Source organism: Struthio camelus, chromosome 12 (assembly GCF_040807025.1).
Source record: "Struthio camelus isolate bStrCam1 chromosome 12, bStrCam1.hap1, whole genome shotgun sequence".
Taxonomy (NCBI): Eukaryota; Metazoa; Chordata; class Aves; order Struthioniformes; family Struthionidae; genus Struthio; species Struthio camelus.
In genome coordinates this window covers 4,429,783-4,457,503 of record NC_090953.1, presented here as the reverse complement: position 1 = coordinate 4,457,503, position 27,721 = coordinate 4,429,783, and the positions used below count along the sequence as shown (strand labels likewise).

The 27,721-nt window shown below is 44.2% G+C and overlaps 1 protein-coding gene across 1 annotated transcript in view; it reads left to right on the top strand.

Moving 5' to 3' along the window:
- The window catches only part of LRRK1 (leucine rich repeat kinase 1), an 83,414-nt gene that overhangs the window by 11,536 nt on the left and 44,157 nt on the right, over nucleotides 1-27,721 (top strand). The window contains exons 3-10 of the mRNA XM_068959062.1: nucleotides 11,124-11,287; nucleotides 12,809-12,980; nucleotides 15,280-15,459; nucleotides 16,105-16,253; nucleotides 23,983-24,209; nucleotides 24,726-24,853; nucleotides 25,089-25,252; nucleotides 25,966-26,103. Coding sequence (XP_068815163.1) covers nucleotides 11,124-11,287; nucleotides 12,809-12,980; nucleotides 15,280-15,459; nucleotides 16,105-16,253; nucleotides 23,983-24,209; nucleotides 24,726-24,853; nucleotides 25,089-25,252; nucleotides 25,966-26,103 — 1,322 coding nt within the window. The remainder of the gene's footprint in view (nucleotides 1-11,123; nucleotides 11,288-12,808; nucleotides 12,981-15,279; nucleotides 15,460-16,104; nucleotides 16,254-23,982; nucleotides 24,210-24,725; nucleotides 24,854-25,088; nucleotides 25,253-25,965; nucleotides 26,104-27,721) is intronic.

Sequence of the window (27,721 nt, the reverse complement as noted above, 5' to 3'; positions counted from 1 at the left end):
TGAAAAGCTGCAAGGTTTAGAGTTGATACCCTCTGCAGTGTGATTATCATGTTAAAATGCTGTCTAGGGAGTAAGATGCAAAAGGAGTGCTGGTAATTGCTTAAGATAAGACCTCCTCCAGAATCTGCCTGCCCATCTTTCTGTCTTGCTCATCAAAGAGCCTTTGAAAAAGCTTTTATTTTTGCATCAAACAGGAACATTCTTTTTAAAAAAGTAATGGACAGGATCCCTTCTCAGATCTCAAATGTAGCTCAAAAAAAACCCACCAAGTCTAGCTCCTTAAGTCAGCTTGTAAGCCTGGTCACAATTCTCCACTGCCTTGCACCTGGGACCTTCTACACATTGACAGGATGGGAATAAAACCTATCAAATCAAAGTCCTTCATTGTTGTATGCTGAAGATAGTAATTTGCACAGATTGGGTCAGATTCTCAGATGCACTGGGTTTGAATTCATCATACATTGTTGGTAAGAGTATGAAAAACGCTCTTCCTGATGTTGCCATCTGTAGCTCAGAGCAATCACATAGAAAACCCATGAGCTGCAGCTGGTTCACAGCATGTGCCTTGATCTGAGCATAGCATCCTTCTAGGCAGAAGCCTTGTCCCTTGAAATCAGTGCTGACTTACCCAGAAGTTGGGAAGATGGAGGGGAAATTTTTCCCCATTCCCCCTCTCTGCGAGCACGGGCACTTCAACCACTTGTAAGTTTTGTCACAAGCTATGGAATTTTTTTATTTTTTTTGGTAGCCCCATTAAACCTTTGGCAGCATGTCACTTCACAGGCCGACTCAGGCCCAGCACCGCTGGCATTGGCCGCAGCAGAGGCCTTTTTATGGTGCTTTCTTTTTGTTCCAAACGCAGCTGCTAAGGTAATCTTCTCTCCGCGACGCTCTCGCCTGGAAACCTGCATCTCCCAGGCTCTGCTCCTGCTCGCCTGGAAGCTAGTGGAAATGCTCGTGCGGAGTTCAGTAGGATCCGAGCCTCTGTTTCTTCACTGTTTTTTTTTGGTTTTTTTGTTTTTTTTTTTCCAGAGCATCACTTTCATACCTTTTCCCTGCTGCTCTTTCCAGCTCTGCGCTCCCTGGGCTCCGCTGCTGCCAAGTTGCCTCTGCAATTCCCTTGATGCCAGCCATAGCCCGTATCCTGACTGCATTTTCTTTTGCTCTGTGTTTCTTACAGATAAACGAATCTGGGGCTGTTATTGTCTTGGTGATAGATAAGAACTGTGGATAGCAAGGAGGGGTCAGTGCTCTGCTGTCACCTTCCTAGACCTTATGCAAGGCCTGTTTAAAAGGCCTGCTCCTGCTGCGTCTTCTGGAAGCCTCCTGTTCCGGAGCCTCATTTCTCCAGCGTTTTAAACTTTCTTCTAATTGACAGCTGAAAAGTGTTCACACCCTGCTCATAAATAGCTCTTGTCCCTCCCTGGTGTCCCCCTCTGGATGTATTTATAAGCAGTAGTCCCATCCCTATCCAGCTTTCGTTTTTCCAGGCTAAGCAAGCCAAGCACTTTTCAGCTGTGCTCTTGTAATTAGATGTCTGTTTTTTCGAGTAATCTCCATCCCCTCCAGATTCTTTGAATCTTCCTTGAATGTGCTAAAGCAGAGTTACCCAAGGTATTTAAAATATCTTTTTAATGTTATTTCCCCTTTTTTCCTCATCTCTGGCCAGTCTTTCTGAGCCTCCAAAATCTTTGTATATCCAGGATCCGTAAGACACCTGCAGGGAGACCTTGGGCCTTTCCTGCCCTCGCGCACATGCAGCTTTACCTGCGATTCCTCCAGACTCAGCTGCTCACAACTAGGGACACAAATCTCTGCTCCTGTCTGAAGCCAGCTCTGCATCTGCGTCTAAGGAGGAAGCAGCATAAGGGGGCTGGCCGATACTCGGTGCTTTGCCAGTGTGAATAGTTAATATCTCATTTTGAGAGCAATATTGAGCAAATTATTTATTTGAAAGAAAAAAAAGTATGGAAATTTTTCTCTGTTGATGGAAGCCTGAATATTAGGGAAACTGAGACGCTTCAAAAGACATAAAAATCATCGGTGAAATTTTATTTTATGAGGTTTCAAATGGAAATCCAATCTTGGTTTGAATTTCATGGCTAAAATCCTTGATTCAGTTGGACATGAATGGTCTCACTAGAGGCATCTTCTACGATTTACTAGTTCTCTCTTTCCAGCCATTCCTGGAAAGGGGCATGAAGAAAATCCAAAAGCGTAATCCTACTTGTGCATGCTTAATGTATATCTTCCAATTTAAAATTTGGAAAGCAAGGGTGGCATAGCTGGCCTTGCATACAAAAGCATATTTCTGAGTGATTCAGGCTGCAGGATTGGAACCAAATCACTGAAGCCAAAAGACAAAAATAGAAACTTTCACTTAGAGCTGAGTCATTTGTATTTTCAGTATGGCAGTCAGCTCTCTGGCTGTTTGCAGCTCCCTTTTTTTCCTAAATTTGTGCCCGTCAGAAGTGGACCGCAACACCCAAGGCACTTCCAGTGTTCTCCTTGGACTTTGCTGGTCCTCAGGACCCCAAAAAGGGTGGGAAGGAAGGTGGGATCTCGGCTCCTTCCTTGAGCTTCCCAGCCCGAGAGCTAGTGATGTGTTTACCAGTGATGATGAGGCCTTCATGGAGCTTCATGTGTCCGCTGAGAAATGTGTTGTGACCAGCAATGCTTTGAATGTTCCTAAAGTTAGAGAGGACGTGTGCACGTGCAGCTATTTAGGCCTGACACTTGCCCTCAGGTCAGAGGGCTAAACTTACATCACTATAACTGCTGAGGGCCCAATGCCTTTCAGCGAATTACCAAGCTTCCCTACTTTTTTTTCTTGCTTGCCGGGTTCTTATCCCGTACCACTGCCCACCCTTCCTCTTGCGGTTTGCACAAAACTGCTGCAAACCAGCTGCGACTCTTCCAGCACGTGCAAATCCACCTCAACTTCTGCCTTGCTTTCTGCCGCCTGCTTTCTCTCCGCGCAGAGGGCAGGGAGGCCAAGTGGGACCTGTCCTTCCCGGCGGCAGGCGAGTGACCGTGCCGAGACACCGAGGGCGGCAGGGTTAGCAAAGGGACGCCGGCACCTGTGCGGTTCCCAGCCGCTCTGTGTCCAGCGTGAAGGAGGAGGAGGAGGAGGAGGTTGTCAGTGTGGGAGGAAGAGGTGTGTGGCCACCGCGCTGACCGGTGGCCTCTGCCCCGAGCCTTCGGCGAAGATCATAGTCCTGCTGCCTCGGTGCTCTTCCAGGAGGCACGGTCCTGCGAGGGAAAAGGCCCACCCAGGGCAGTTAAGATTTAATAGCCCTCGTTCCTTGTCTTTGTGTAGCTACAGGACTAATTACTATCATTATAAACGTTAGGGACCTGAAGCTTCCCAGCGTGATTTGCGCACGACAGCTCCGCCGTGGGCTAGCACCGACAGTCGTTTTCTGGTGTCTGTTTCTTTGTGCTCCAAGGTCATTGCCTTGCAGTAATTTTGTGCATCCCCTTTTAGTGCTTCAGCAAAACAGGAACAACTGTTTTGGTTTCGTTTGGACTTCCTGGACAAAGCGAATGATTCCCAGATTCCCAAAGATCTGGGAGGCACGTGCACCAACGTGGGACCCCGCTCAGGCCTGGCAGAGCTTTTCCACCCCAGCTCAGCGCTGGCTGGGATAGACCGAGGCTTCACGCAGCCCCTCGGGTATCTGTGATGCTCCCCGCTAAAGCCTACTAAGTGTCAGTGTTTCCAGTATTTGAGGCTTTTTTGTCTCCTCCTTCCCCCCTTATCCCGAAGGATGGAGAAATTGTTGTGTAAATGTAGAGCTTAAGCTAAAGCTTTCTGGGGCAGCTGTTTTTCCTAACTCAGTTTGGGAGTCCCTTAAAAAGCCAGGAGTCCAGAGCATTTTTCCATCTGGAACTTAATTTTTTCCTTTCCAATTTGCACTAGCAAGTGCTTTTTCCTTGCAGGTCAAGAGCGTTTCTAAATAGAATATTTGCAGTGGTTCTGGTGATCGTTGGTCACTTTGCATTGCTGTACCTAAAATTGTCTGCATGCCCATGACAAAATCCTTTATACTTGCTGGAAAATGTTCACTGCAGAGCAAGATTTAGCATGCATGGTACTGGCACATAAACAACTTAAAAATAATACCAGATTATACAACAACAATGAAGAAGATCCCTTCACTACTGGATTTTTGTCTCCAAAGCATTCTTCTGTGTTTCATATTTGGTCTTTTGTAGGGTTATGTTCCCTTTCAGGGGCAGCGAGCATTGATTAAAAGCTCTCTTGTAAATCTGGGCTTCGTTCGTACTAAATACATCATCTTTTCCGCTGGCTCGGCAAGCAGACCTCAGTGTAGAGCTGTTCCTTTAATTAGTTTAAATAATGGATGTTGGGATGAAGTTGAGCCACATAAAACAGTCAGGAAAAGTGTATGTGTGGAGGTTTCCCTCTTTGTCCTGAGAGAACCATACGTCTCACCAGTTGGGAAGAAATATTAATCCCTGCGAGGGAGACGTGGCCCGGTTCTGTCCTGGCCTCTACCACGGGGATGCTGGTTTTCCCAGAAAAACCAGCTTGTTACCTCTCGGTTGCATTTACTGTGACTTTCCCTCCCCATCTCCTGGCAGGGACTTTTGCAAGTTGTTTGAATCCTGACATTTTACACCAGAATTGATTGGACCAGGTGCATTTGGCCTAAATCCTAGGAACAAGATGAAGTGGGTGGCAGGGTTGTTGCTGCGGGACCCTCCTTGGTGCGGGGGACAGAGGCAGGCAGAGGAGCAACCTGCCCCCCCGCGGCCACAACGAAGCAGCAGATCCTGGGCTGTGGCTGCATCTTTTAAGAAATGAAAGAATGAAATGAATGAAACGTTTGAAAACAACAAATTAAACCCTACTTTGAGGTTTAGAGAAGCTGTCTTTGTTTCCTAAAGCGTTCTGATTGATTCGGGCTGATTTCAAAATGTGTATATACCTTTGTGTTAAAGAAACTCGAGAATTTGTTTTTTCTGCCTGGTTTGGGTGAGACTTTTTTTTTTTTCAGTATCTTGAAGGTTTCCGTGGGACAAAAAACTTCTTACCCAGTCTAATTGGGAAGTACAGTACAGGACAGAAGTATCTTCCTTTGAAACCACTGGAGGCTTCCTGCTGGCTGCTATTCAGTATATTAATTTGAAGTTTTTCAAAACGCCAGAAGATACATGAATCTGGTACAGAGATGCCACGTGCTTTAGAATTAACTTGGCTTTCTGTTAATTTTGCCACCCCGCCTGCCATTGCCGCCTTAGAGTAGTATCGAAAAACGTTCAGCGACTCCTGCGAGTTTGCAAGCATTTGGGGGATTGGCTTAAAATATGTAGCGCATTTTAAACCTCATCTCTGTCCCGTTTTGCATCTGCTTTGTGGCAGCAAACAGAAGTCAAAATGGCAAAAAATTAATCTGGGAAAGGTTAGCTGTAGCCATCTGGTGCTGTTGAGGATTAATGCCTGAGCTCCCCCTGGAGAGGCGTCCCTGTCCCCAGATCCTCGGTAAACCGGAGGCTTGGATTTCACTGTAATGGGACGTGGAGATGAAAATAACTGTCAAGGGTAAAATGTAGTAGGTAATTCAGACAAAGAAACTACCAGCCAAAAGACGTTACGTCCAGTGGGCACTGTCAGAGCCGCTTGAGAGCGGTTTGTACTGGAGCGGAGGTGGGCGGCTGGCAGTCCAAGGGATTAATAGCTTTATTGAGCATCACTGCATGGGAGGCTCTGTTAAAGTCATCATCTCGATTTGCTCCCGTCTCTGGAAGTACCTGCACAAACTATGACAAGGTCAGTAGCAGTTTTAAAGTTGTGTTATGATTGTAACTCTGGAAGTAGTTTAGCCTCCCACCCTATTTTATCTTGCATTAAACATCTCATTTATATTCTTCTGTGGTAAATAAGAATTGTAGTAGTATTGTAGTTAGTTACCAAAGAACTTCTCCTTTATCAAAGGGATTTAATATGGCACCTGTAAACTCTTTGAGGTTATGTGTCAAAGAATGCAGTGATTTGGGACATAAAGATAATCATCTGTAGAGCGTGCTGTTCTGTTACGCTGCTGTGTGCTGATAGTTTGCTGATTCGCAGCATTTATCTGCAAAGCCTCACCTCTTTACTGTTGAAGAGTTGCTATCAATTTAGAAATTTTGGATTTTAAGCAGTTTTTTTTGCCTGCTGTATTAACAGGACCTGAGAGTGGGTGTAACTGCACTTAACACTGAAATCCTTCCTCATGATACCCTTTATTACTAAAAATATCTATTTCTGTTTTGTTTCTTTCAGCTAAGACAGCACAGTCCATTTCACTTTTAGATTGATACTGCTGTAATTGTTGAATGGAAATAAAATAACGTTGCTTTTTTAATCAATAACCACTGTTACTGTTGGAATATTTGTAAAAGAAAATTAGTCTTGGTCTTGGCTTTTGTAGAAAGCTATTGCTGCACAACCAACCTTAAAGCTACTCCAAAGTATAAGACATTGAAATCAGGAGTGGGAAATATTTCCAAAGTGAGTTCCTTTAATGCAAACTGTTAAGTGGTGTAAGGAATAGAAGGAGAATGTGTTTTTAATGTCAACAAATGCCTACTGTTTTCCCTTCTTTAAAGCTAGCATTTGGTTTACTTGCACTCATTAGTAGAAAAAGGTGATTGCAGAACAAAGCAAAGAAAAGGTACAGTGGGTCTGCAGAGAAATTAAACAAAGAAGCTGCAGAGAGAGGGGACTGAGTGGTAAGGAGTAAGCCCCATGGCCTTATTTTCATTGGCATTCAAATACGTGTTAGAGAAATAAACCCAGACAGTACCAGCTCAGTTCCAGTGGACTTTGTTTATCTGCTCTCCTCCTGCAACCTCAGAATTAAAGAGGGGGCTGATGTGGGGCAGTGGTTTTAGAGGCCCCCGCAGGAATTCTGTCCCTGATCTTTGTGCGATAAAGCAAAAACCAAAGGAAATTACAAAGGGGCTGTAAGAGCTTCTGGAGTTTCAGCCTTTTATTACAGGAATACGCAAGAAGTACTGATAACATATCATAACTTGCTATGTTATGTACATTCATATATTAACATAGACCTTACTGAGCAAAGTGCAGAAGCCGGGGCCTAAATCTGTGCAATCCAAGAATTAAAAGCACTTTGTTACATCCTGGCTTAAATGCTCAGCACGTTGCATGATCAAGTCCAAAATACAGGTACAGTGTTATTCAACTTCAGTTATTGCTTTCATACCATGTTATTTAAGGCTATATGCATCTGAGGTGACCCTGTTAACTGAAAGCCGTGAAGTTTTCAGGTAAAGAAAGAGCATGAAACATGTAGGGTTAAAGCCAGAGACAGAATCTTTTTGGATTTCAGCCCGGACTTCTGCTAAAATCAGCTTATGCATATACTGGCAAAATTTTATCCCAGCCTACATGAATGCCAGTACTGATGATAGTTCAGTCATGAATCTTGTAGAAATAAAACAGTCTTTAACCAGTACAGTGTAATTTTTCTCTTTTTTTTTCCCCTATGGTCAGTATAACTTAAACTTATAAAATATATCTGGCTTCTTATTTTCCATTTGCGTATCAGAAGTCAATATAACATTTCTTAAGTCACCAGTCGTCTGGGTAATTCAGTTCACCAGGCACTTAGCTTTGCAATGATGGCCTCTGTGCTTTTTGGAAACTGGGGAATGGACGGCCCATTTTCCACTCTTACTTAGTCTTTGAAAACTCAAGTTAGCTTTGACAGAACCACATGGGTGCAGCTGTCGGTTGAGGGCAAGCTTTTTATTACTCCATGACTTATCAGTTTTTCTCTTTTGGGGCTTGTAAGTTAGTTCACTTGCAAGATCTTGAGCTGCTGAAGATCTTTAACAGCTTTTTACCCCAGATCTTCTTAGGCAAGAGGTCAATTTGCTCTGCAGAATACAATCACCGAATGAAATTTTGATGACAGTTACACAATGAGTTTGAATGATGAGCAGTATTATTTTTCTGCCAAGGATATTTAAATATAAATATGTCAATTTCAAACACCAGAATTGTCCAGATTGCTTAGATTCAATGAAGCTTTTATTGACTTCTACTTGATGGATGTTCAAACATGGCCTAACTAGTCACTTTTGGTTAGATCAATAAAAAATTCTTATGTGCTTAAGACTGAAATGGAGTTTAGGGACCAAAATTTGGCAAAATAAGGTCCTAAAAGCTTTGACTAAACTGCTGGCTAAGTCTGGGAGCATGTAAACTCCATGAAACCATCAGTTTGTGACCATCCAGGTTCTGGAGCGCCTAGAAGTCTGCACCTAATGCGTGTGAACAGACCGCGACAGGTGATGTCCAGCCCATGTTCTCCAAACAGCACTTGTAACTACGCCAGTATGCTGGAGAGGATTTAAGGCTTTTGAGGACCAAAGGGAGCGTGGAAGAGGAAGCATGACACGTTAGCCAGCCGATTTCGTGAAGCAGTTGTTGGGTAAAACACAGAAGCAATCTTGGGATTAGAGCCTAGTTTGCTGAATTCCTCCTTCCCTCAGTTGTAATGTTGTGGTCCTTCTCATGCTCCGTGGCCTAGCTGATTCAGCTGATTCCCTGGTGCACAGTGGGGCAGTTTCAGGAGGAGGGGTGGAAAATGCCCCTGTACAGACTGGTCCAGCTCACAGGAAGTGCGAGAGGTTGGTTTGAGACCTCCCTAGAAGAAGGGAAAGTGACAGTGGGATCTCCCAGATCCTCAATGAGCCTCTACCATGAGGTGCTCTTACCTCCACCTCCCCTGGCCATGATTCAGAAAGAGCGAATAATAGCCCAGCTCAGCTCTTGGCAGAAGGGATGTGCCTGTACACTTGGATGGGACTCCAGGTGTGGATCTTGAGTGATAGCCCCCAAAACAAGGAATCGGGGCTGGAAAGATGTAAAACTTGTCCCTACTCTCCGTGTTTCTTTAGTGACTAGTCTAATGCTACTGTGCTCTGATGGCCCTGATTTGAAGGGCTTCCTGCTCAGCTCTCCAGCTGTGTTGGATCCCCAGTGTGAGGCATTTTCTCCTCCAAGGGGAATTCCAGTGCTTCTTTCTAGGTCCAGGATTTCATCACAGGGCGCTGAGCATGGGGCAGCTGCATGCTGCAGTAACCGGAATGTCTCCTTCGAGCTGTACTTATGATTGTACTTAGTCCTGTACTGAATTGTTTAGATTGGAGAGCCATTTTGCTTGAAAATTCTCTTCCTTTAAACAGTTAGCTGCTTAGGAATAATTTGCATTTCCTTCCTTTGGTGTCCATAAAAACAATTAAAGCATATACAATATTCAGAGAGGTCCATTACAGGTGGATAGTCCGCTGTAAAGGCCTCAAACCAATGCTGGGTAAGTTTTCTATTATGTGCTCCTGAAAACTAGAGATTTAGGAGGAAAATGTAATGCAGTGACAGCATAGCGCCTATTGCATGAGTTCTGAGATGCTTTTCATTGTGCTGTAATATAACATCACATTCATTTGCCTTGATTTCTGCTCTTTGTCCTTCATGCATTCTGCATCATCTGAGAAAGGTTATTGATACCTGCACATGTTTAATGGCATGAATCTCTGGAGCCGTCTCTGATGTCTGAGTAATTTGAGCTTCATTTAAATAATTGATGAGAAGTGTTAGTCAGAAGGCACTGGTGATTCAGACTGCATTATTCAAAGATATTACTGACAGTTATAGATTGGTCCAAATTTACTTCTTTTTCCAGGCTGCATTAAACTAAGCCCTGCACGACATATGTGTCTATTTAAAAAGTCCTTGTTAACTCATGTGAAAATCTGTGGGCTTTACAGGTTTTCTTTAACCAATTGCAGATAAGCAGTAATAATTAATAATATTTTAGTAGGAAAAAGTGAGTATGAAATGGTCTCTCTTTAAGTGAAAAGTGCTTCTGTTTTTGGTTTTCTCTGTCTGGCATGTCATTCTTTTGTGCTTCTTAATGGCAGCAGCTTGATGCTTTGCTCCCCAGGCTTAGAGGGGGGGGCCGCGTGGTGAGAGGCGATGTGTGATACACAGGGAGGGAGAATCACGACCCCGGAGGGTCTGCAGCCTCCGCGTTCGGCAGAGGACTGGGAAACGGAGCAGGAGCATTCGGGCCGGCTGAGCCCGGCATCGGTGTCAAAACCAGGAATGGACCTGAGTGACTTCCTCGCAGTTTGGCTTTCCTGCCAAAGCATGCAGCTTCCCCCTCTTCTTAGTCAGCATCTGCGTATGACTTTGTAGCTGCCGTTTCTTAGCCACAGCAGACCATCTTCTCTGATAGCCTGCATTTTTTCATCTTTAAACTTGTTGGTAGAGTACTTGGGGCAACCTCAGACAAAATAGACCTAGCATCCCCTCCCAGCAGTCCTGTGGTTGAAACGCAAGAGCAGGGATTTCTAGAGATACACAGTTCCTTTCAAATGTAAAAACTCACATGGCTTCTAGCAGCATTTAAAAAAAAATCTAGCCTGAGACACTATCTAGGATTGAGCTTGGGGACAATGGGCATTATCTCCTTTTACTCTGTTTTCCCATCTAGAAAATAGAGCGTAATAATTCTCTTTCCTTTCACATTTATTAAGGTATATAAATGTCTAGTTGCGAGTGCTGGAGAAGTACAGTGGGGCTTTATCAGGCTGTTGGCTTGAGATGAATGAAGTATGACTGAAGTAGGGCTAATAATACCAGAATTGTTTTGCAGGCCCTGCAGACTCCTTACTTTTTTAGAAGTACCGTGCATGCCAGTCTCGTGTAAGTACTTCCCTTCCCAGGTTCCTGCACCAGGAACCGAGTGTATCGGGCTGCAGCGGCATGTATGTGTCTCTGTGTGAGCTTTCACACCTTTCGGAAACCACCTCTGGGAGCAACTGAGGAAGCCACTGTCCCTTTTAGTTTCATGTCCCTGTTGGAAAGTACTCCAGCATACTTTAACATGACTTTGTCTCATCAGACAATGTAGGTGTTGAGTTGTTTTCCCTCTCCTTTTTAATCTTATGCAGTAAATATTCCACTGAAAATAATCTGCCTTTTTTTTTTTTTTTTTTGCCAAGTTGCATTGATGTTACAGCTGGGCATGAATAATAAATAGGTACTTCTTCCTGACCCTTCTTTTCCTCTTTTACTGCAGGATCTGTGGACATGGGTGGCAAACAGTCCACAGTTGGCGAAGTCTCCATACTTCAGACACCTGTGACAGAAAGCATTCAGGCTGCTTACAAAACTGGAGACTCCAGTAAGGCCCAAGAGCTGATTAAGTTGTCGTGTGAGGAGACTGCATTGCAAGTGGAAAAGGTAGGGTAGAGTTACTCTTTCCCAAATTTTATTGAGAAAGAAACCTCCACGTGCCAAGCTGCTGCCTTGCGTTGTTCCTCATGCAGACGGTGTGTTCACTTATATGCTGTGCTGGTGCTGCAGGGTCCCAGACGGGACTTGTGTGGGGCACTTTGGGAACACATGCTCAGGGACAGGATTTTATCTTGAAAGCACAGGTCAGAAAGATAAGACAGACCACAGGGAAAGCATGCTTAGGCCCAGAGGGATTAAACAACATGCTGAGGTCAGTCACAGCATCAGGAGCGGAGCCAGAGAGCAGATATTGAAGTGGATGGTAAAACTCTTCCTGGCTTTACTGGGGTCAGTCATTTCACATCAGATTGCCAGTTTATTGGAGCACATGAGGGGGTGCTGGCTTTGTGAAATACAGAGAGTCCTGGGCTTTTCTGCCTTCTCTCCAAAACGGGCCAAATGCAAGACAGCTCTGGTCCAGGAGACCTCCACTGACCTCCAGCTGTCGTGCCCTGCTTTGCAGGTTATGTATGTGACTTGGTCTTCGGGAAATGTACAATACCTTGGGTTGTTGGGCTTCTGGTAGAATTGGCAGGCAGAATCCGTGCAATATTAGCAGGGACTGAAAGTTACTTCAATATGGAACTCAGTCCTGCATTCAGCAGCTGCACACCTTAAAATCTTTTCTTCTCAGTATGTTGGACTGCTATAATAAAGAAAACAAATGGAGTTCCTAGTGACTTAAAAAGATGGTTACAGTAGAAGAGATTTATTTGCCAAAGACTGAAGTATTTCTAAAACAGTGGTTTTAAAGTTTCGATTGTGGTGAAGTATTAAATGTATTAATTGCATTAATTAATGCAATTTTACTTTGTATGAAATGTAAAATTACTGTGCAAGATTCTCAACTGATATAAACAGACACTTTATACTAACTGCACGTCTGGCCCTGAGTCTTTATTATCTGCGTATATATTACTCTTTCTAGCACACATCTATCTAAAGGTCGAGGTGCATGACACACAATGTGTTAGAATTTATGTAAATTTTCAGGTGGGATACAGTGTCACAGTTTCTGCTGAATCGCTCAGAATTACCCTCCTTCCTCCCTAAGCACCACAATTAAAGTGTTTGGAGAGTGCCTGGGAATCAAGTCCGGGCTTAGTGGCCGTCTCCAAAATAAGATACCACTTCACCTGCTAGCAGAGCTGTGCAAATGCTGTTTCTGTTGGTCCGCGGGAAGTTGTTTCATACTTACTGTGCGGACACTTTTGCAGTAAAGCCATGCAAAAGACTGTTAAGCAAAACCAATAAATTAATAGAATTACTTATTACACCAACAGCAGTGGTTATGATGGCTATTAGGGTTCATGATGTTCTCAATTAACCACAGTGATGGTGTGTATTCATTTCCATGGGCACAAATAAATACATAGTTCTAGAAATGCCCTCTTCCTCTGCTTGCCCCCTTTATAGAGATGTGAAGAAGGTCACAGGGAGTTTATTTTGCTGCATTTTCTTTACCAGTGTCAGCTTTTGGGTATTGCAGCAGCGTACGGAGATCTGCAGGCGGTGAGGTATTTACTGAAGGAAGCATTAGTGGTGTTACCAACAGAGCCTAATGATGACAATGCAGCCGTGGTGGCTGCGTATTTTGGACATAAGGACGTTGTGAAAGAACTGCTGGACTCCTTGCATGGTAAGTCTACTGGGTTTTCTCTGCCTTGTCTCCAGGCTTTTCAATAGCTATGTGCCACAGCTTCAAGCAGGCATTATTTTTTTTCCACTTCTCTTGAAAGGGGAGGGACTCAGTCATGGGAAGGTGGGTGGAGGGATCTAGTATCTGCTGTGTCTTAAGAAAACTTCCCCCATGGGTGAAAAAACACATGCATAAAAATATTCCGTGTTTGCAAATTGGAAATCGGGAAACGTGCCATTTAGCCGAATCATTCCCATCAGCCCTCACAGCTGGGTAACATCCCAGACCTCACGGAGAAATTAGGGGATTTTCAGGAAACGGCATCATCCCGCTGTGCTAATCCTGCAGACCCAGCGGTGCTGGGAGTGAGAGAGTGCAGCCTGACTGTCTGGCGAGTAATAGTTTGGGTGCACAGATGGCAGCACGTTCTCTGCTCTCTTGTTCCTGCCTTTTTGATTTGACTTTCAGGAGAATTCCTTAGTTTGAATCATCGTTTTATTTTATTTACATTTTCATGTTGATACAATGATTTTATGGCAGAAAAGAACCAAATTTTTAGCCCCAGATGCAATTCTTAAGGCAGGTTTTTCCTTGGCAGCAGTGGGGAAACAAGAGCACGGCTCTGAGCGTCAGGACCAGGGGCGATGTTCAGGTCTCCCACTGCTGTCATCGCATAGCACAGGCGTTGCAGCCGCTTCTTGCCAGGGACAGCCTACGGAGGCAGGGTCTGGCAGGGCTGCGTAGCAGCCAGGATGAATTACTCATCGCTGTCTTGACCTCGGACACAGCACTGGTCACCACGGCTAAGCTCGTCCTCTGCAACGTTTGATCTGAGTGTAGCTCTGGCTCCCCACCAAAGCTATATACTTGCCAGCAACCTCAATGAGAACAGGAATAACCTGTTGGGACACCTGCATGTTTGATTTACTTAGGCTGTTAGACAGAAACTTTCCAGTTTAAGGGGAGTGCAGTGGAGCGTAAAATCTTAATATCTCCTTCAGCCAGTAAAGGAAGCTGACAAGGCTGTTTTTGTAAGCCAGTAGCAAAAATTAAATTGTATTAAAATAATAATACTCTCAGTAATAAAAAGTGACTTAAGTAGATGCTGGAAACTTAGATAGGTTTAGAGCTGACCAGATTTCCTCAAACCCTTGATTTGAGGGGCTTGGGTGAGGGGATTAGCCCTATAAAGGTGCAACTTTCAGAAGGTTTTATGCAGGACCTTCTATTGGTTTCTTGTGAAGTTATGCAGAAACCAATCACAGGGCTTGGGAATAAATTACACGTGTATCCCGTGCCAGGAGCGTTGCCTTGGTTAATGCACTGCAGTGATTCTTTCTGGCTCAGCGTGAACTTCTGGCTTACAGCTGAAGTGGAGCCTGATTTTTGCAGTGTGAGGATGAGTGATATAGTAAAGCTGTTAAGGGAGCAAAGCATGACAGGATTTCTATAGAAACCTGGGCTTGTGGACCTTTCTGCAAACATTTACATTAGATGTGAAAAAACAATTGGAGGTGGTGGTGTAAACTGGGGAAGATTTGAGGACAGCTTAGTGTTAGTAGAGATAATCGTGTCATGGGCATTTAGTCGCATGGGGCAAAATTATGCTCACCTAGAGGAAAGCGATGCTCTACAAAGTACAAACTCAGCAAAAAAGCAGTTGGGGATGACTAAAGCTATTAGGAAATTCCTGCTCAAATCAGAACATAGTATTTTAGTTTTTAGCCTTAAATGACATTTGCCTAAATCTACTGTGAATTGATAGTAAAAAATTTACTCGAAATGAAACGTTTCAGTGGAAAATGGAATTTTCCTCATTCTTTGTATCCCCTCTCATGAAGCTGGAAAAAATGGCATGTCTCAGATGTTTGGCTTAATGTCTGCAGGGTCAGTCCCGTTGTATCTTCATCCAAGACCGTCCTGATCACCCCTTACCACTTCTGCTTGGGAACAGATGTTGGATTTTCTACCAGCAGCCTAGCAGGCAGCCTCCAAACCCTCTTCTTGTCGCTAGCTTCGGCAAGTTTAGGTCAGGGCTAGTCAAAAGAATTACCCATTAGAGGGTAGGTAATGCGAAGCAGTTAAGGAAAGAAGGTTGTTCACAGCTCAGCTGAAGGGAAGAGATTGTGTCAAATCAATTTAGGCCTGCTCTGTAACACGCTTTTGCAGTGCACTCTGCTCTTTTGCCATCAGGGGCTTCATCCTATACCCTCTGCATAGCCGTTATTTGTGGGTGACTCTTGCACTTCACAGACTGGTCCAGCAGCATCAACTAAATAAATGCCTTGTTTTTACCTAGGTCCTAGAACTTGCCAACAACTCCTGAACTGGATGCTGGCCATAGCCTGCCAGCAGGGACACTTAGACATAGTAAAACTCCTGATTCGCGCATACAGTGCTGACCCGGAGAGCTGTGCAGTCAGGAAGAATGAGTTTCCAGTTCTTATACGGTTGCCCCTGTACGCTGCTATAAAGGCAGGTATGTACCTGCATACTTCAAAGTTTCATCCCTTTTCTGCAACGTCTTTTAAAGAATGGACTGAATTCTTGTTCCTATCTGGGAACGTATCAGTGTGGCCCAGCTTCCCTGGAATTGTTCTGAATTTCCACCACAGTAGATTAGAACAGAACTGGCTCTGAATCTTTTGATTTAATCAGATTTAAGGCAGGGACTTCCTGAGTTAAATTACTGAAAATGCTGAGAGGCTGAACTTTCCTCTTTAATTTTAAATGCCTCAGGGGAAAAAAAAAAAAACTCCAGAAATAGAAGCTTTGCAAATATTATTCTTACGGATACTGTGGCACACAGATTTGATTTAGGCTAAACAATTTACACTTCAAAGCACAGCTGCATATATAGTTTAATAAGTCAGGAAAAAAAAGAAAGAAAAAAGAAGCAGAGTCTAACCAGTGCTTTCATATAGCGTCTTTGCTATCTCAAATTGACCAAACTAAACCCCACCATTGGAGGAAGCTGTCTTTATATAGTTCAGTTCCCTTTTTGCACACTCCCTTGCAGATTGCTTTTTTCAGAAGTGGTTATTTCCTATGGATTTCTCTTCAGCTCCGTGTTGATTCACTTATATGAGAACAAGAGAACAGACAATCTTCCTTTTCTCTAAAGGGAATGAAGATATAGCTGTGTTTTTATTACGGAATGGTGCTTTCTTCTGCTCATACATCCTGATGGACAGTCCTGAATCCAGCAAACACCTTCTGAGGAAGTATTTCATTGAGACAAGCCCACTACCAGGTGGTGCTCCAGCAAAAACAGTAAGTAACCGTTTATCTATCTGAAGAGATGCTCTTTTAAAGGAGCATCATGTTCATAACTGATCTTTGTCTTTGCCTAGCATTGTGGCTGATGACTTTCCTTCTCAGCTAAGTGCCTTGTGGTTTGCTTCCCATTTAGAGAACGAGCTGTGAGAGTGGCTTTCGTGCCAGTGCTGAATTGCAAGGCGTATAACATGAATCCTTTAAATAGCATCACTGTGCAAGCTGGTACGTGTGGCAGCTTCTGCTTGGCCATTTTAACATCAGTGTGTGAACTAGGCTTAGGGTGTGGAAAGAAGACATTGGCTTTGTGCTCAAAGCATGCCAGAGAAGAAAGGTCTACTGTAGGCTTCCTCTGTGACCCCAGGCAAATCACTTCCTTTAGGTTTCTTTGGTACATTTTGGTTGCGCACAAGCTCTGTGCTGGCCAGGAGTGTTAGCATGGCACAGAGCTGAGCATATAAACTCTTCTCTGCCTCGGGTCTGTTAGCTCAGATACAGCCATACAAACAGGCTCACGTGGCTCTTGGTTAGGCTGGAGCCGGGGATGAGCAAGCTCAAAATATATTCCTTCTTGCCTCAGGTCCTCAGCGGTAAAAGATGACTGGTAGCCTTTATTATCACTCTCAGGACGTGTCTGGCTATCTGGAGCAGCAGAGAGAGTCACGTGTGTTCACATCATAATGTGATATTAATGTAAACTCTGTGCTTGTCCCATGTAAAGGATTTTTGTTGGGACGCAGAGACTATGCCCTGAATTTTGTTAACCAACAGGAAAAAACTGAAGTCTTCTTAGCTTGGCAAGAATTCTGTTCACTACTTAGCCATTAATAGACTTTCAGCAATTTGGTAATTCACTTAGTATCTCAGTTTCTTCTGCTGTAAAATGGGGATATTTCAACTCATGCCTCACAGAACTCCCGGAAAGCTTAGTACATTGTAATGTCGCTTAGAGATCCTCAGATGAGTGGCATTGTTTTAATGCAGAGTATTATTGCATTTCATGGCTATCCCCGTATCTTTGTATAACTAGGCTATACTGTTCATTCTCGTAATCTCTATTATCCAGTCTGCTTTGTTCAGAAGTGAAGGATGTCCCACAGCACCCAGTGTCACCGCTTTGTAGGGAAGCATGTGGTATTTCATGTTATTGATCACTTCTACTGTTAGTTTTAGTTTTCAGGCATTTTTCATCTTCACCTTCAGCAGCTAGATTAACTGAGATTGAACAGGAACATCAGAGCCCTGAGTTTTCAATGGTTACAGTTTTCATCAAGCCATAGAGACATGTGATGACAAATTGTGAGGGAGATTGTTGGTCAGGGCTCTGTCTGCACAAATCCCATTGCTGGTTGAGTAGTTGCTTGCCCAGCTTGTAACCTTGTGGGGTGGCGATTCCGCTTTGGTGTTAAGTATAAATAAGCAGAGGCGTTTTCTTAGTGTTAAACTTCTCCATTGCCTGTTTTCCTGTCCAAACCCTGTCTCGCTGGCTTCCAGATGATCCTGTCAGTGTCAGGAACTACAGCGCACATATGTGAGCTTGATTTCATCAGGTTCAATCAGCCGCTTGGGAGTCATCCCTACAGGATTCGTAGTTTCACTGACAAATAAATAAAAGGAAGCTAAACGCTCAATGTTTCGGGATAGGAGTTGAGAAAACTACATGTCTATTAAGAAGAAAAGCTTTCCAACTAAATAGATAATTCAACTTGAAAATGACTGTTTTTACCATTTTATTGAATTTTTTTTGAATTTTTTTTGAATTTTTTTGAATGGTCTTAAATCCTTCCAGAACCCTCAGTGGTGCAGCTCTGGTGCTTCAGAGGGTAGACCACACCCATGGCTGTCAGTCTTGTGTTTGTGCTTAGTAAAAAACCACCACGTCTTGGGTGATGTTCCTCAGGAACATCTTCAGGGCTGAGTTTCCTTGCAGGCACTTCTGAGGTGTGGTTCATGACCCCATGGTGAGAGTGGTGGCAGATAGGCTTAATGGTGCCCTGGATGTTGTTTTGCAGAACACTGTGGCTTGGCATCCTCTTTTCAGAGTTCCTTGCTGCTTTTACCAGGACCAGATGAGATGATGCAGTGTGCAGCCTAACTGACTGGAGCGTCTAAGGATTACTGTTCCTAGCACTGTAGAGAAAGCTGGTAGAATTTCCTGAAGGTTTGAACCACAGAGAAAAGGTCTGTTTTCTGTGTGAACTTGCTGGCAATATTTAACTTTGCTGCTGTAATAAATGACTCAGCTTTGCTGTTGTCACACCCGGAGCGAAGAAGAGAGAAGTCTTAAAACATGAGCTAATTAATTGCCAGAAGGGCCTGTTTAAAAAAAAAAAAAAAAGGCAACCCCCCCCCCCAAACAAACGCAGAAGCTTGACCTTGATTCTTCTAGTAGCTGTGTATTTTTTATATGTTGCATATGTAAGGTTTTCTCTTTGAATTCAGTTTGGCAGACTAGGCCAAATTCAGGCAATTTTGTCCTAGTTGCCTGCAGAGCTCAGGTCTGACAGTCACAGACCCTGATACTTTTTTCAAACACAACTTCCTGGCAGCTACAAACAAGCTACCTCGATGCTTTCTTCGTATCTCGCGAGGTTCATGAACGTTAGCCTTTCTGAGGTCATTAGCGGTGTGATGCCTGTCCCAAGCACTGGTCGTTTCAAAATGAGCCCAAAACTTCAAAAAGGGCTTGTCCCACCTGAGCTATCTCCAGGTGGGAGCACTGCACAGAGGACTTCAGAGTGGTTTCGCAGCGGTGAGTGCTACCAGCCGTGCGCAGATCGTGGTTGGAGGCCTTTGTGTAGCTGTCACACCATCCAGGCAGCCGTCACGCTGCACGTGCTGCTGCTCTTTCTGAGACTAGAGGAGTCACATCTCATTTTTCTAATACTTGTTTCTCCTTTTTTTTTCCCTGAGTGTAAATATATCCCCATACCAAGCCACTATCATGCTAAAAAGAGGGAAGTGCTTCATTTTTACAGGAACAGGTAGCAAATGCCAAAAATAACCTCCTGCGTCTGGGCAAAGATGCCATACGTTCAGATGGGTGTAGTCCGCAGGGAGATGCATTGAACTTTTCAATGTGTGCAGTGTTAGTTTTTTTTTTCCCACTGCAAACTAGAAAAGAAATTAAACTACTGCATTTTCCCAAGGAAACGTTTTGCCAAGATTTTTAAATACAAGCATATAAATGTATGCGTATGTGTGTGAATATCCTCTGATTTCTTTGTCCACCACCTAGCTGATCTCAGTTATGTCACCATCAGTAGAGAAATCTGCAGCGGTTCCACTCAAGACTCACGCTAGTGTTACTGACAGTGGAATTAGATCACCTTCGTTGTAATAGTCCATCTACGGCAACAGGGAGGTGCTGTTGGTGCACGTGACGTCAGTTAGGAGAAATGCCTAACAGCCTTTTTTAACCACCTTCCCAAATAGTCTCAAGTTTAAGTAAATGCTTTTCACATTTACAGTTCATACTTTATCATTACTTGCCACAGAGCAGTGGGGTTTCTTGCTTCTGCACAGTTTCCAGTCCCTTGTCTTCCTCAACGTATGCCCTGACATCGCTGCGCTAGATGGTTTCCATTCAGTTTGCAAGACTCGCGGGCTCTCCCCGCTGAGAAATTCTTGCCTTGGCAGGGAGAGGAGCCTGCAGAGGTTTTCCTTGCCCTTCTGAAGACCAATGAGCCACTCAGAGTCAGGCTGTGCCTGGGAACGGCAGACACTCGCCCTCCAGCTGGTGCCAAACAGAAAGGTTGGGTTGATTCCTAGGCTCAGCAAGTTCGGCATCACAGCCTTTTGGCCGCCAAGAGACAGGCTTTTCTGGGAAGCTAGCGGAGATGATGAGGTGTGAGTTGGGGAGGAAACCCCTGCTCTTCATGGCGTTGCAGTCGAGCTTTCTTTCCGCTTCATTCTGTTTTCACTACGGTGCTCAGCCAAACGAATCCCTAATGTAACTCCCCTGAGAGCAGGGTACTTAGACCACGGATGAATGTGGTCCACTATTTTGAAGTGGTTGGCTGATCGCTCCAGCTTGCAGCACTCGAGTAGAAGAGGCGCCGTCAATCCCGGACTCCAGATGAGGAGGCGGACTGAGCGCAAGGTGCTTTCTGCTGAGATTTTAAAAGCTGCCGGGGAGAGGCGGACGCCTACCCTGCAGTGTTCCTAGCTGGTTTAGGATTTCAGTCTTGTCTGTGGTTTTAGAAGTCACTATCTGAGTTCTGCAGTTACCTTTGTATCACATTATAATACCTTGAGGCCAAGACTCTGCATTTTGGAGATGAACGATACGCAGTAATCTAAATTCAAAATAGAGATGAGTGTCAGTGAAATGAGAGGCAGCGGAGAGGCATGGTCCTACTTGCACCTAGTAAAAGCAGGTTATATGTCATATTCTTACTGCATTGGTTGGGGTCTACTCAAGGACAAGTCCCTTTTTGTGCTGAAATAAGAGCCAGGGCCCACTGTCAAGAGCATCATGTTGAAACAGAGCAAGAGCTGAGCGAGGGGATCAGCACCAGCAGTTCTTTTTTCTGTTTTATTTTCTGTACTGCAGCTTTGTTGGGAGAGCTTAGTGAAGTGGGAAGAGAAGGAGTTGGTGTCTGTAGTGCATTTTTCCTCCTGGCTCTGCTGTGAGATGAGGAAATGTTACTGTCCCACTATATGGCAACCGGAGGCTGGGTAACCCAAGCCAGGGCCTGGCGCCACGCAGGAAATCTGGGGCAGGGACGGGGGCTCCAGAGTCTGAATTCAGGATCTCAGCCCCAAGAGCCTGCTTTCTCCTGGGAGGTGGAAACAAAACGAGCAAGCCAGCTCCAGGCCTTCATTCCCACCACTGCTGGCATTTCAAAGCGCTGTATAGATTCGTACATCTTGTGTATGAGTGAAAGACCTGTGCACAGCCTTTTGAATGGAATATTAGCCTGGATTTTTAGCTGTAATTTTGGATTTTCTTGCTTCTGTGAGTTTAGTAAAATATGTAAGTAGTTCAGGGGGTTGAATACTCTGGTCATGGATGCATATCCAAAATTGGATCATGGTGATACCATTTCCAAAAGAGAAAGTGTCAGGAAGCCCCCGTTTCCATCTTGCTGTACTGTCAAAAGTTGTTCTGGATTCCCAGGGTAAACCTCCTCTGCACAACATCTCTGCTGTGTGTCCTGCCCAGCGCAGTGCTAGTCTTTGCCTGGCAATCATAATATACATATAGTAATAATTAAAAGCTTAGGTTCTCCGTGCTGAAGTCAACCTTTGGATGTAATTTCACTGTTTACTTTTTGCACTGGGACAAGGCAGCTTTGGTCTCACAGCCAGATCTTCATCCCAGCCTGATCTCCCGCCTGCACTTTGCCCCGCCACCCTGGGATCAATAAAGAGCCGTTTCAGCCCCTGCCCGAGAGCTCCCTGGAGCTCCCTTTGCTTCCACACCCCACGTCTTGACAGCAGTGCGGGTAAGCAGGAGGCCCCTTACTTACCAGGGTTTTCTTTTAAGGACCCAGCAGTGCCTGGAACTGCTGCCTGAGAGCTTGGGTTTCCCCCTACCTGTTCTGTTTTACTCCCATGTTTTGGCTGAATCTCAACACAGCTTTTGAAAAAAAAATCTACATTCCTGGAAAGGAAGGCACCCAGACAGAGTATGCGTTGCAAGCCGAGGTTGGTGGTTGCAATGGCTGGTTCCCTGTTAGAAACATTTCTCTTGTATGAAAGCAAACTCTGTATCCCACTTGCAGTAGCTGGCTCTTTGTTCTAGCTTTCTCTGCTAGCTTGAAGAGGCAATTCCTATTAAAAATTTGCATGGCACACATATTGTTGGGAATCAGGCCCATTCTTAATGCTTTCCTAGGGCAGAGGGTGTGTGAGTTTGCTAACAGCGTACGTATGTGATTTTACCCAGCACTGTTAGGGAGGAGTGTAATATTTTTGTTTCTATATGGGCAAAAGTTGCCATGTAGATTTAATTGTGCTGGCGTAGAAAAGCTTTTGCTGGTATGGCCTACAAACCATGATAGGGTGTAAAGGATATCAGTAGCAGAATTTCCTTGCTGATTAAGCTGTATTTCTACAAGGGACAATTTTAGCTGATCTGAGATGGAGCTGTAGTGATGCTGTCCTCCTCCTGTCCCCAGTCATGCTTGCCTCCCTCCTCTTGCACCGCTACCGTTGTCAGTCTACTCGTGGTGACCTTGACCAGGAGCCTAAACCAGCAGAAAATTCCCTAAAATAAAGAATAATAGTGTTTTCAGTCAGGGCAGCACCCTGAACTTGCTCACAAGTGGCCGGTCAGATAACAGCACTACTGCAGGATTTTGTTCAGTGTAGAACTGGGTTCCTGCTTTGCCTAGATTTTGGGGTCTCGCACCCGTTGGGAGTTCTTGGGGCAATTCAGGGGGATGACTAGGAAGAAATAGTCAAGTGTTTCAACACAAACTCACTTGTCCCCTGTGAGGCTTCCTCATATCGGGAAGACGTTCCAATCCCTTAGCGTCAAGACCCCGTCCCTCTTGAAGCACTGCGTGGTTAGGAATGGAAGAGGGAATCTGACCTGTGCGTTTATGCTCTTTTTGTACCACAAATCACAGCTGTCGCCACTGATGTCTGTCCAGTGATGTAAATAAGCTCACTTTGGGACTGTTACAGCTGACATACAGAATTTAAGACTAGGGTTCGTAAGCAGCAATCTTAAGAAAAACCTAGTGATAAAGCTGAATTCGTTTCATGCACGTGTAAAGGCTTTGAAGTGTAGCTCTGATTAGGTGCTTTATGTTTTACAGTAGTGGTGGATACTCTGCTTAATCTGATTCCTTGTTGAGGCTGGCGTGGTGTATTTTCCATGGGACATGCCAATGAGGGTAACGTTAGACAAACAGCTTGTCCTCTCCGCCTTGGTTTCCCCAGTGATACAATGGGCATAATATTTCCCTTCATGTTTTAGGGTTGCCCTGACATTTCGCTAGTACATATGTGAAAAGCGCTGTGTCTATGCTAAATAATATTACTAGAAATTTCTTAAAAATGCAACTATTTGTGTCTTTCCCTTATTCCATTCTCCTAGTCATCTTAACTATACGACCTCCATTACTTGGAGTTCAGAGTCTCAAGTAAGTATTTGAGATAAACCTATATTTCCCTTTTCTCCCTCTCCATTCTCCAAATGTATTGCTTTTAATTTTAAATTTAGGGTTAAAAATCTTAGAGCTATACTAGGAGAAATTGGACAGCAAATGGAATTTGGTGTCAGGTCCTTGATGCCTCCTGGTGGTGAGTTAATGAATCAGTTCAATGAGGCTGCCTTCAGGATGAGTTATGTCAAAAGTCCTGAGTTTATGAAAACATTTTGGGACCAGCATTTTTAAAATGGGTATTTTGGAAATAGATCTCATTGGAAGTCAAAGAGGTGGTTTCACATTTCCTCTGGAAAATGAAGTCTTGGTTATTTCCTTGCACTGATGACCCTGATGTACTCACATTTTCTCATAACTGAGCTGCAGTCTGAAATAAGTATTTCAGACTGCAGCTGATTGAAATCATGGAGTAGCTGTGGTGGGAGCTGCTGATACCCAGGCATCATTTCATCTCAGAGTCAGTTAATTCCTAGAAGCAGATTGGGAAGTAAGCAAAATTTCTATGCTCTGATCTGCCGGATTCCTGGTGTTGTAACAGGCCAATCGCAATCAAGCAAGAGGGATTTTATTAATGTCGCTTTCTGTCCTTTCTTTGACGTGTGCAGGCTTTGTGTGTGAACTGGTCAAACCTCAAACTGCCCTGGGTGGATCTGGACTGGCTGATTGATATCTCCTGCCAGATAACTGAGCTGGACCTGTCTGCCAACTGCCTGGTCTCCCTTCCGTCTGTGATTCCATGGGGCCTGATAAACCTCAGGAAGCTCAGCCTGGCTGACAATCAGCTCACAGAGTTACCCAGCGTACAGTCATCCGACGAAATTATATGTACCAGGTGTGTGCACTGGATGCTGACAGCACGCTTACAGAGAGCAGGTGCAAATGAGTCAGTTGTGCTTGTGTGAAAACTACTTAAATAAGAGCATACACAGGAGCTTCTTGGTTTATTTTCTGTCTGTTGCAAGGTTTAATTTAGAGTTTGCTCTTTTTCATTCTCAATGTTTCCAAGTTAGTTGTCAGGACAATCATTGGGACTTTTATTTCTGGGTTGTCCCGTGTTGCTTCTGCTTCTCTCCGGTTCTAGTGAGCTCCACTCCTGTTAGAGGGGAGTTCAAGCCCAGATGAATGCTTGCTGGCTGGTACCAGGTGTCTGAACTGCTATCTCTCCAGACCATTTTTGTTTGCTCCTTAACAGGGTTAACTTTCTAAATATGACTTTTTGCTTTGCCCTGGGAGAACACATTCCAGCTGCTTTCATTCGGATCCGTAGCTGTCCTGATAAAGTAGATGTCTATGGCGACATGAGTCTTTACTAGTGTTTTCTTGATGCCTGACTGTCTTCTCTTCACAGGTTACTCGAGGTTGATGTGTCCAGCAACAGACTCTCTACTCTCCCTTCTGGATTCCTACACCTTAAAAACCTTAAAAAACTCATCGCTGCCAAAAACTATATGGAGAAGTTATTTGACGAAGAAAACAGTACGTGAGGTCCAGTGTTGCCTTACATTTCAAGGCCTGATTTGTAAGGGGGAACCCTAAACCGTTGCAATAATGTCTTAAAGCCAGTATTAGCTGCAGAGGCTTTGTCCAGAATACACGAAAGGCCTGGTTATTTTTATTGCCTGGGGTATCTTTTGGCTCTTTATCTAGTGAGTTTTCATCATCAGACCGCTATCAGACTAACATCAAATTTGCAATGTTTTGTGTTTTCTAGCAACTAATTGGATTGGTTTAAGGAAGCTGCAGGAGTTTGACGTCTCTGACAACAGGTTGGTGGAACTTCCAACGGTTTTTCTATACTGCTTCAAGTCCCTAAACATACTGAATGTTTCCAGAAATCAGCTGAAAGTGTTTCCAGATCCCTGGGCCTGCCCCTTGGTAAGTCCAACTGCTCTGTCAGAACCAGAGACTGAAAAAAGCTGTAGAAACAATGCAAAGAATATACTGTGATACATATCTTATGCTAAAAGGGCTGTGCTGTTTCTGTAGAAGTGCTCCTGCATGATTTGGTTTATGAGTCTCAGAGCAAGTCTTTCTGAGGTTCAGCCTTTGTCACAATGTTGGTGGCCTCGGTGGAAAACTTCCAGAAACATATCTTCCGTGGATGCATTAGTTTTGTTTTTCTAGTTCATATGAACAGAAGTGCTGTTAGGATCATTTTACAGAACCCACAGCCTTTCTTCAAAATTAACTTTGCCCAAACCCACGGGTACATCAGGCATCTATACCTGCACATCTCTGTCACTTTATTCCTGATTACTGCAAAAAAGTTAATGACAAGAGACCCTGTGGAGAGCAAGAGAACAATATACTTGGCTAAGTGTTTATGGTGGAAAAACAAATGGAGATGGTTTTCAAAATAACTTTTGAACTATGAAAAAAAAAAAAAAGAATTTGCCCATTAATTAAGAGTATGCTGCTCCTCATCAAATCCTATGTGCATGCATGCGTATTAGTTTACCCAGATTAACAAATCTAAAGAGGTGGCCTGGAATGAATGTGTTAATGCATTGAACTTGTGACAGCTGATCTACCTGATTCTTTAAAGACGTTTACTACTACCTGAGTTTTTTTCCTTTCTTGTTTCCCAGAAATGTTGTAAAGCGTCTAGAAACTCACTGGAATACCTACCGGATGCGTTGACTATTTTTTGGAAAAATCACCTCAAAGAAGTGGATTTCTCTGAGAACTCAATAAAAGAAGTTCCACCAGGAATCTTCCAGCTCGAAGTAAGCGTCAGTTCTTCCCACCTTGCAGATATTTCTGTTAGTACGTGTTCAGAGTACATGTTTCCCCTACCTTTTGCAAACCCCTTTGTGCAAATCTGCCTCCTCTTCTCAGTCGTCATTATAGATACATAGTTTTGCTTCAAAATTCTTCAGAAATTGTATTTCGCATGAAACCAAGCAGAACTTGGTGGTTTCCTCCAAGCTTCCCTTCCAGGTTGTGAAATTCAGGGTCATGGAGTTGGAAATAGAGGTAAATCTTTGTGCAGAAGTTTGGCTATTTGCATCATTTTAGGAAAGATGTAGAAGTGATGGTTCATACCCACGTCCAATTCAGACCTCAGGGGTCTGCTGCAAAGAATGCTCTAGTTCCTGCCTGGAAGCAGAGTGATGAGGATCGTTTGCTCCCTCAATTGTTTTTTTTAATGATCCCTGCAGATTTGGGTCTGCTTTCTCGTAACCATTTGTTTTCGATTGGCATTTCTCTTGAAATAGCATGAATCTTACAGGCTATTGTCCCCGAAACTTGCATTTTCTGCATATGTTAAAAATAAGCCTGGTGGGTGGAAGCTTCTATAGCAAATGTTGAACACTAGATGGTGCTTCAAGGGCACATTTCCTTGGGTGCTGCTGCTCCAAGGCTGCAGAGGGGTGGGATGTGAAGGCTCCCAGTGCAGAGTGCCAGGGAGAAGCTCAGTGCGGTCCCTGTTAATGGCCTGGCTGTGGAGTTAGCAAGTTTTGACTACCCTGAAGAATGCCCGTTCTGATCCATATCTCTTCAGACTCGCTCAGATAAAGGAAATAAACAGCCGGTCTCTTCAGTCCCCGCAGGGCTAGAGTGTGGTTTGAACTGTGACTATCTGTTGCCTTCTAAAGGAGCCATGACTCCGTTCTCAGGACTAATTTGCTTCTGCTGAAGAAACTTGACCCTCTCTGGGGGAAGGATGCAGGTTAGAGTCTGGTCAGCTTTTCCCCATCACACGCTGACAGCAAGCCTAATTTGGATGCCGTAGTTCCTTCCCTCAGGTATAATCTAATGCAGCAGAGCCCTTCTTGCATGCTGCGGCAGAAGGTTTGAAGGAAGTTGTCTACTGTTGTCGTTGCCTCATTTCTGAAGACACCCGTTCTCTTTCTGAAAGGCAGCAAAAATGGAGAAGTTGGAGCTGAGAGAGAAGAGGCAGTTGCAGAACAAGGACTGGTGGTCTCCAGAATTAGTCATGAAGAGCCATAGCCACTTGACAGCAACTCATTTTCCCCCTGTGGAGCAGGCACATAAGCATTGCATATAATCTCACCTCCTGGAGGGTGGCTTTTGTCAGAGTTTATGGGGGACGTGTAAGATGGATACTGTGGACTGAAAATGCAGTGCTCCAGCTAGACTGTACAGAACAAAGTTTGTGCTAATTCTGGAACATGTAGCCTTACTTTCCTCCAGCCTCCTGGTCAGGGGTATTTTGGGGGAGAAGTTTGAAGCACTGTCATTGAACAGCCCCATGCTGACCCTTGGAGAGGGCTTGACAGCCGGTGCCAAGGGAGGGCTAGTTCTTTTTTACGACTGGCGATTCAAGCCAATGGAAGAACAGTGATGATAAAAGCATCAGCTGTCAAGATGCGAATGGTA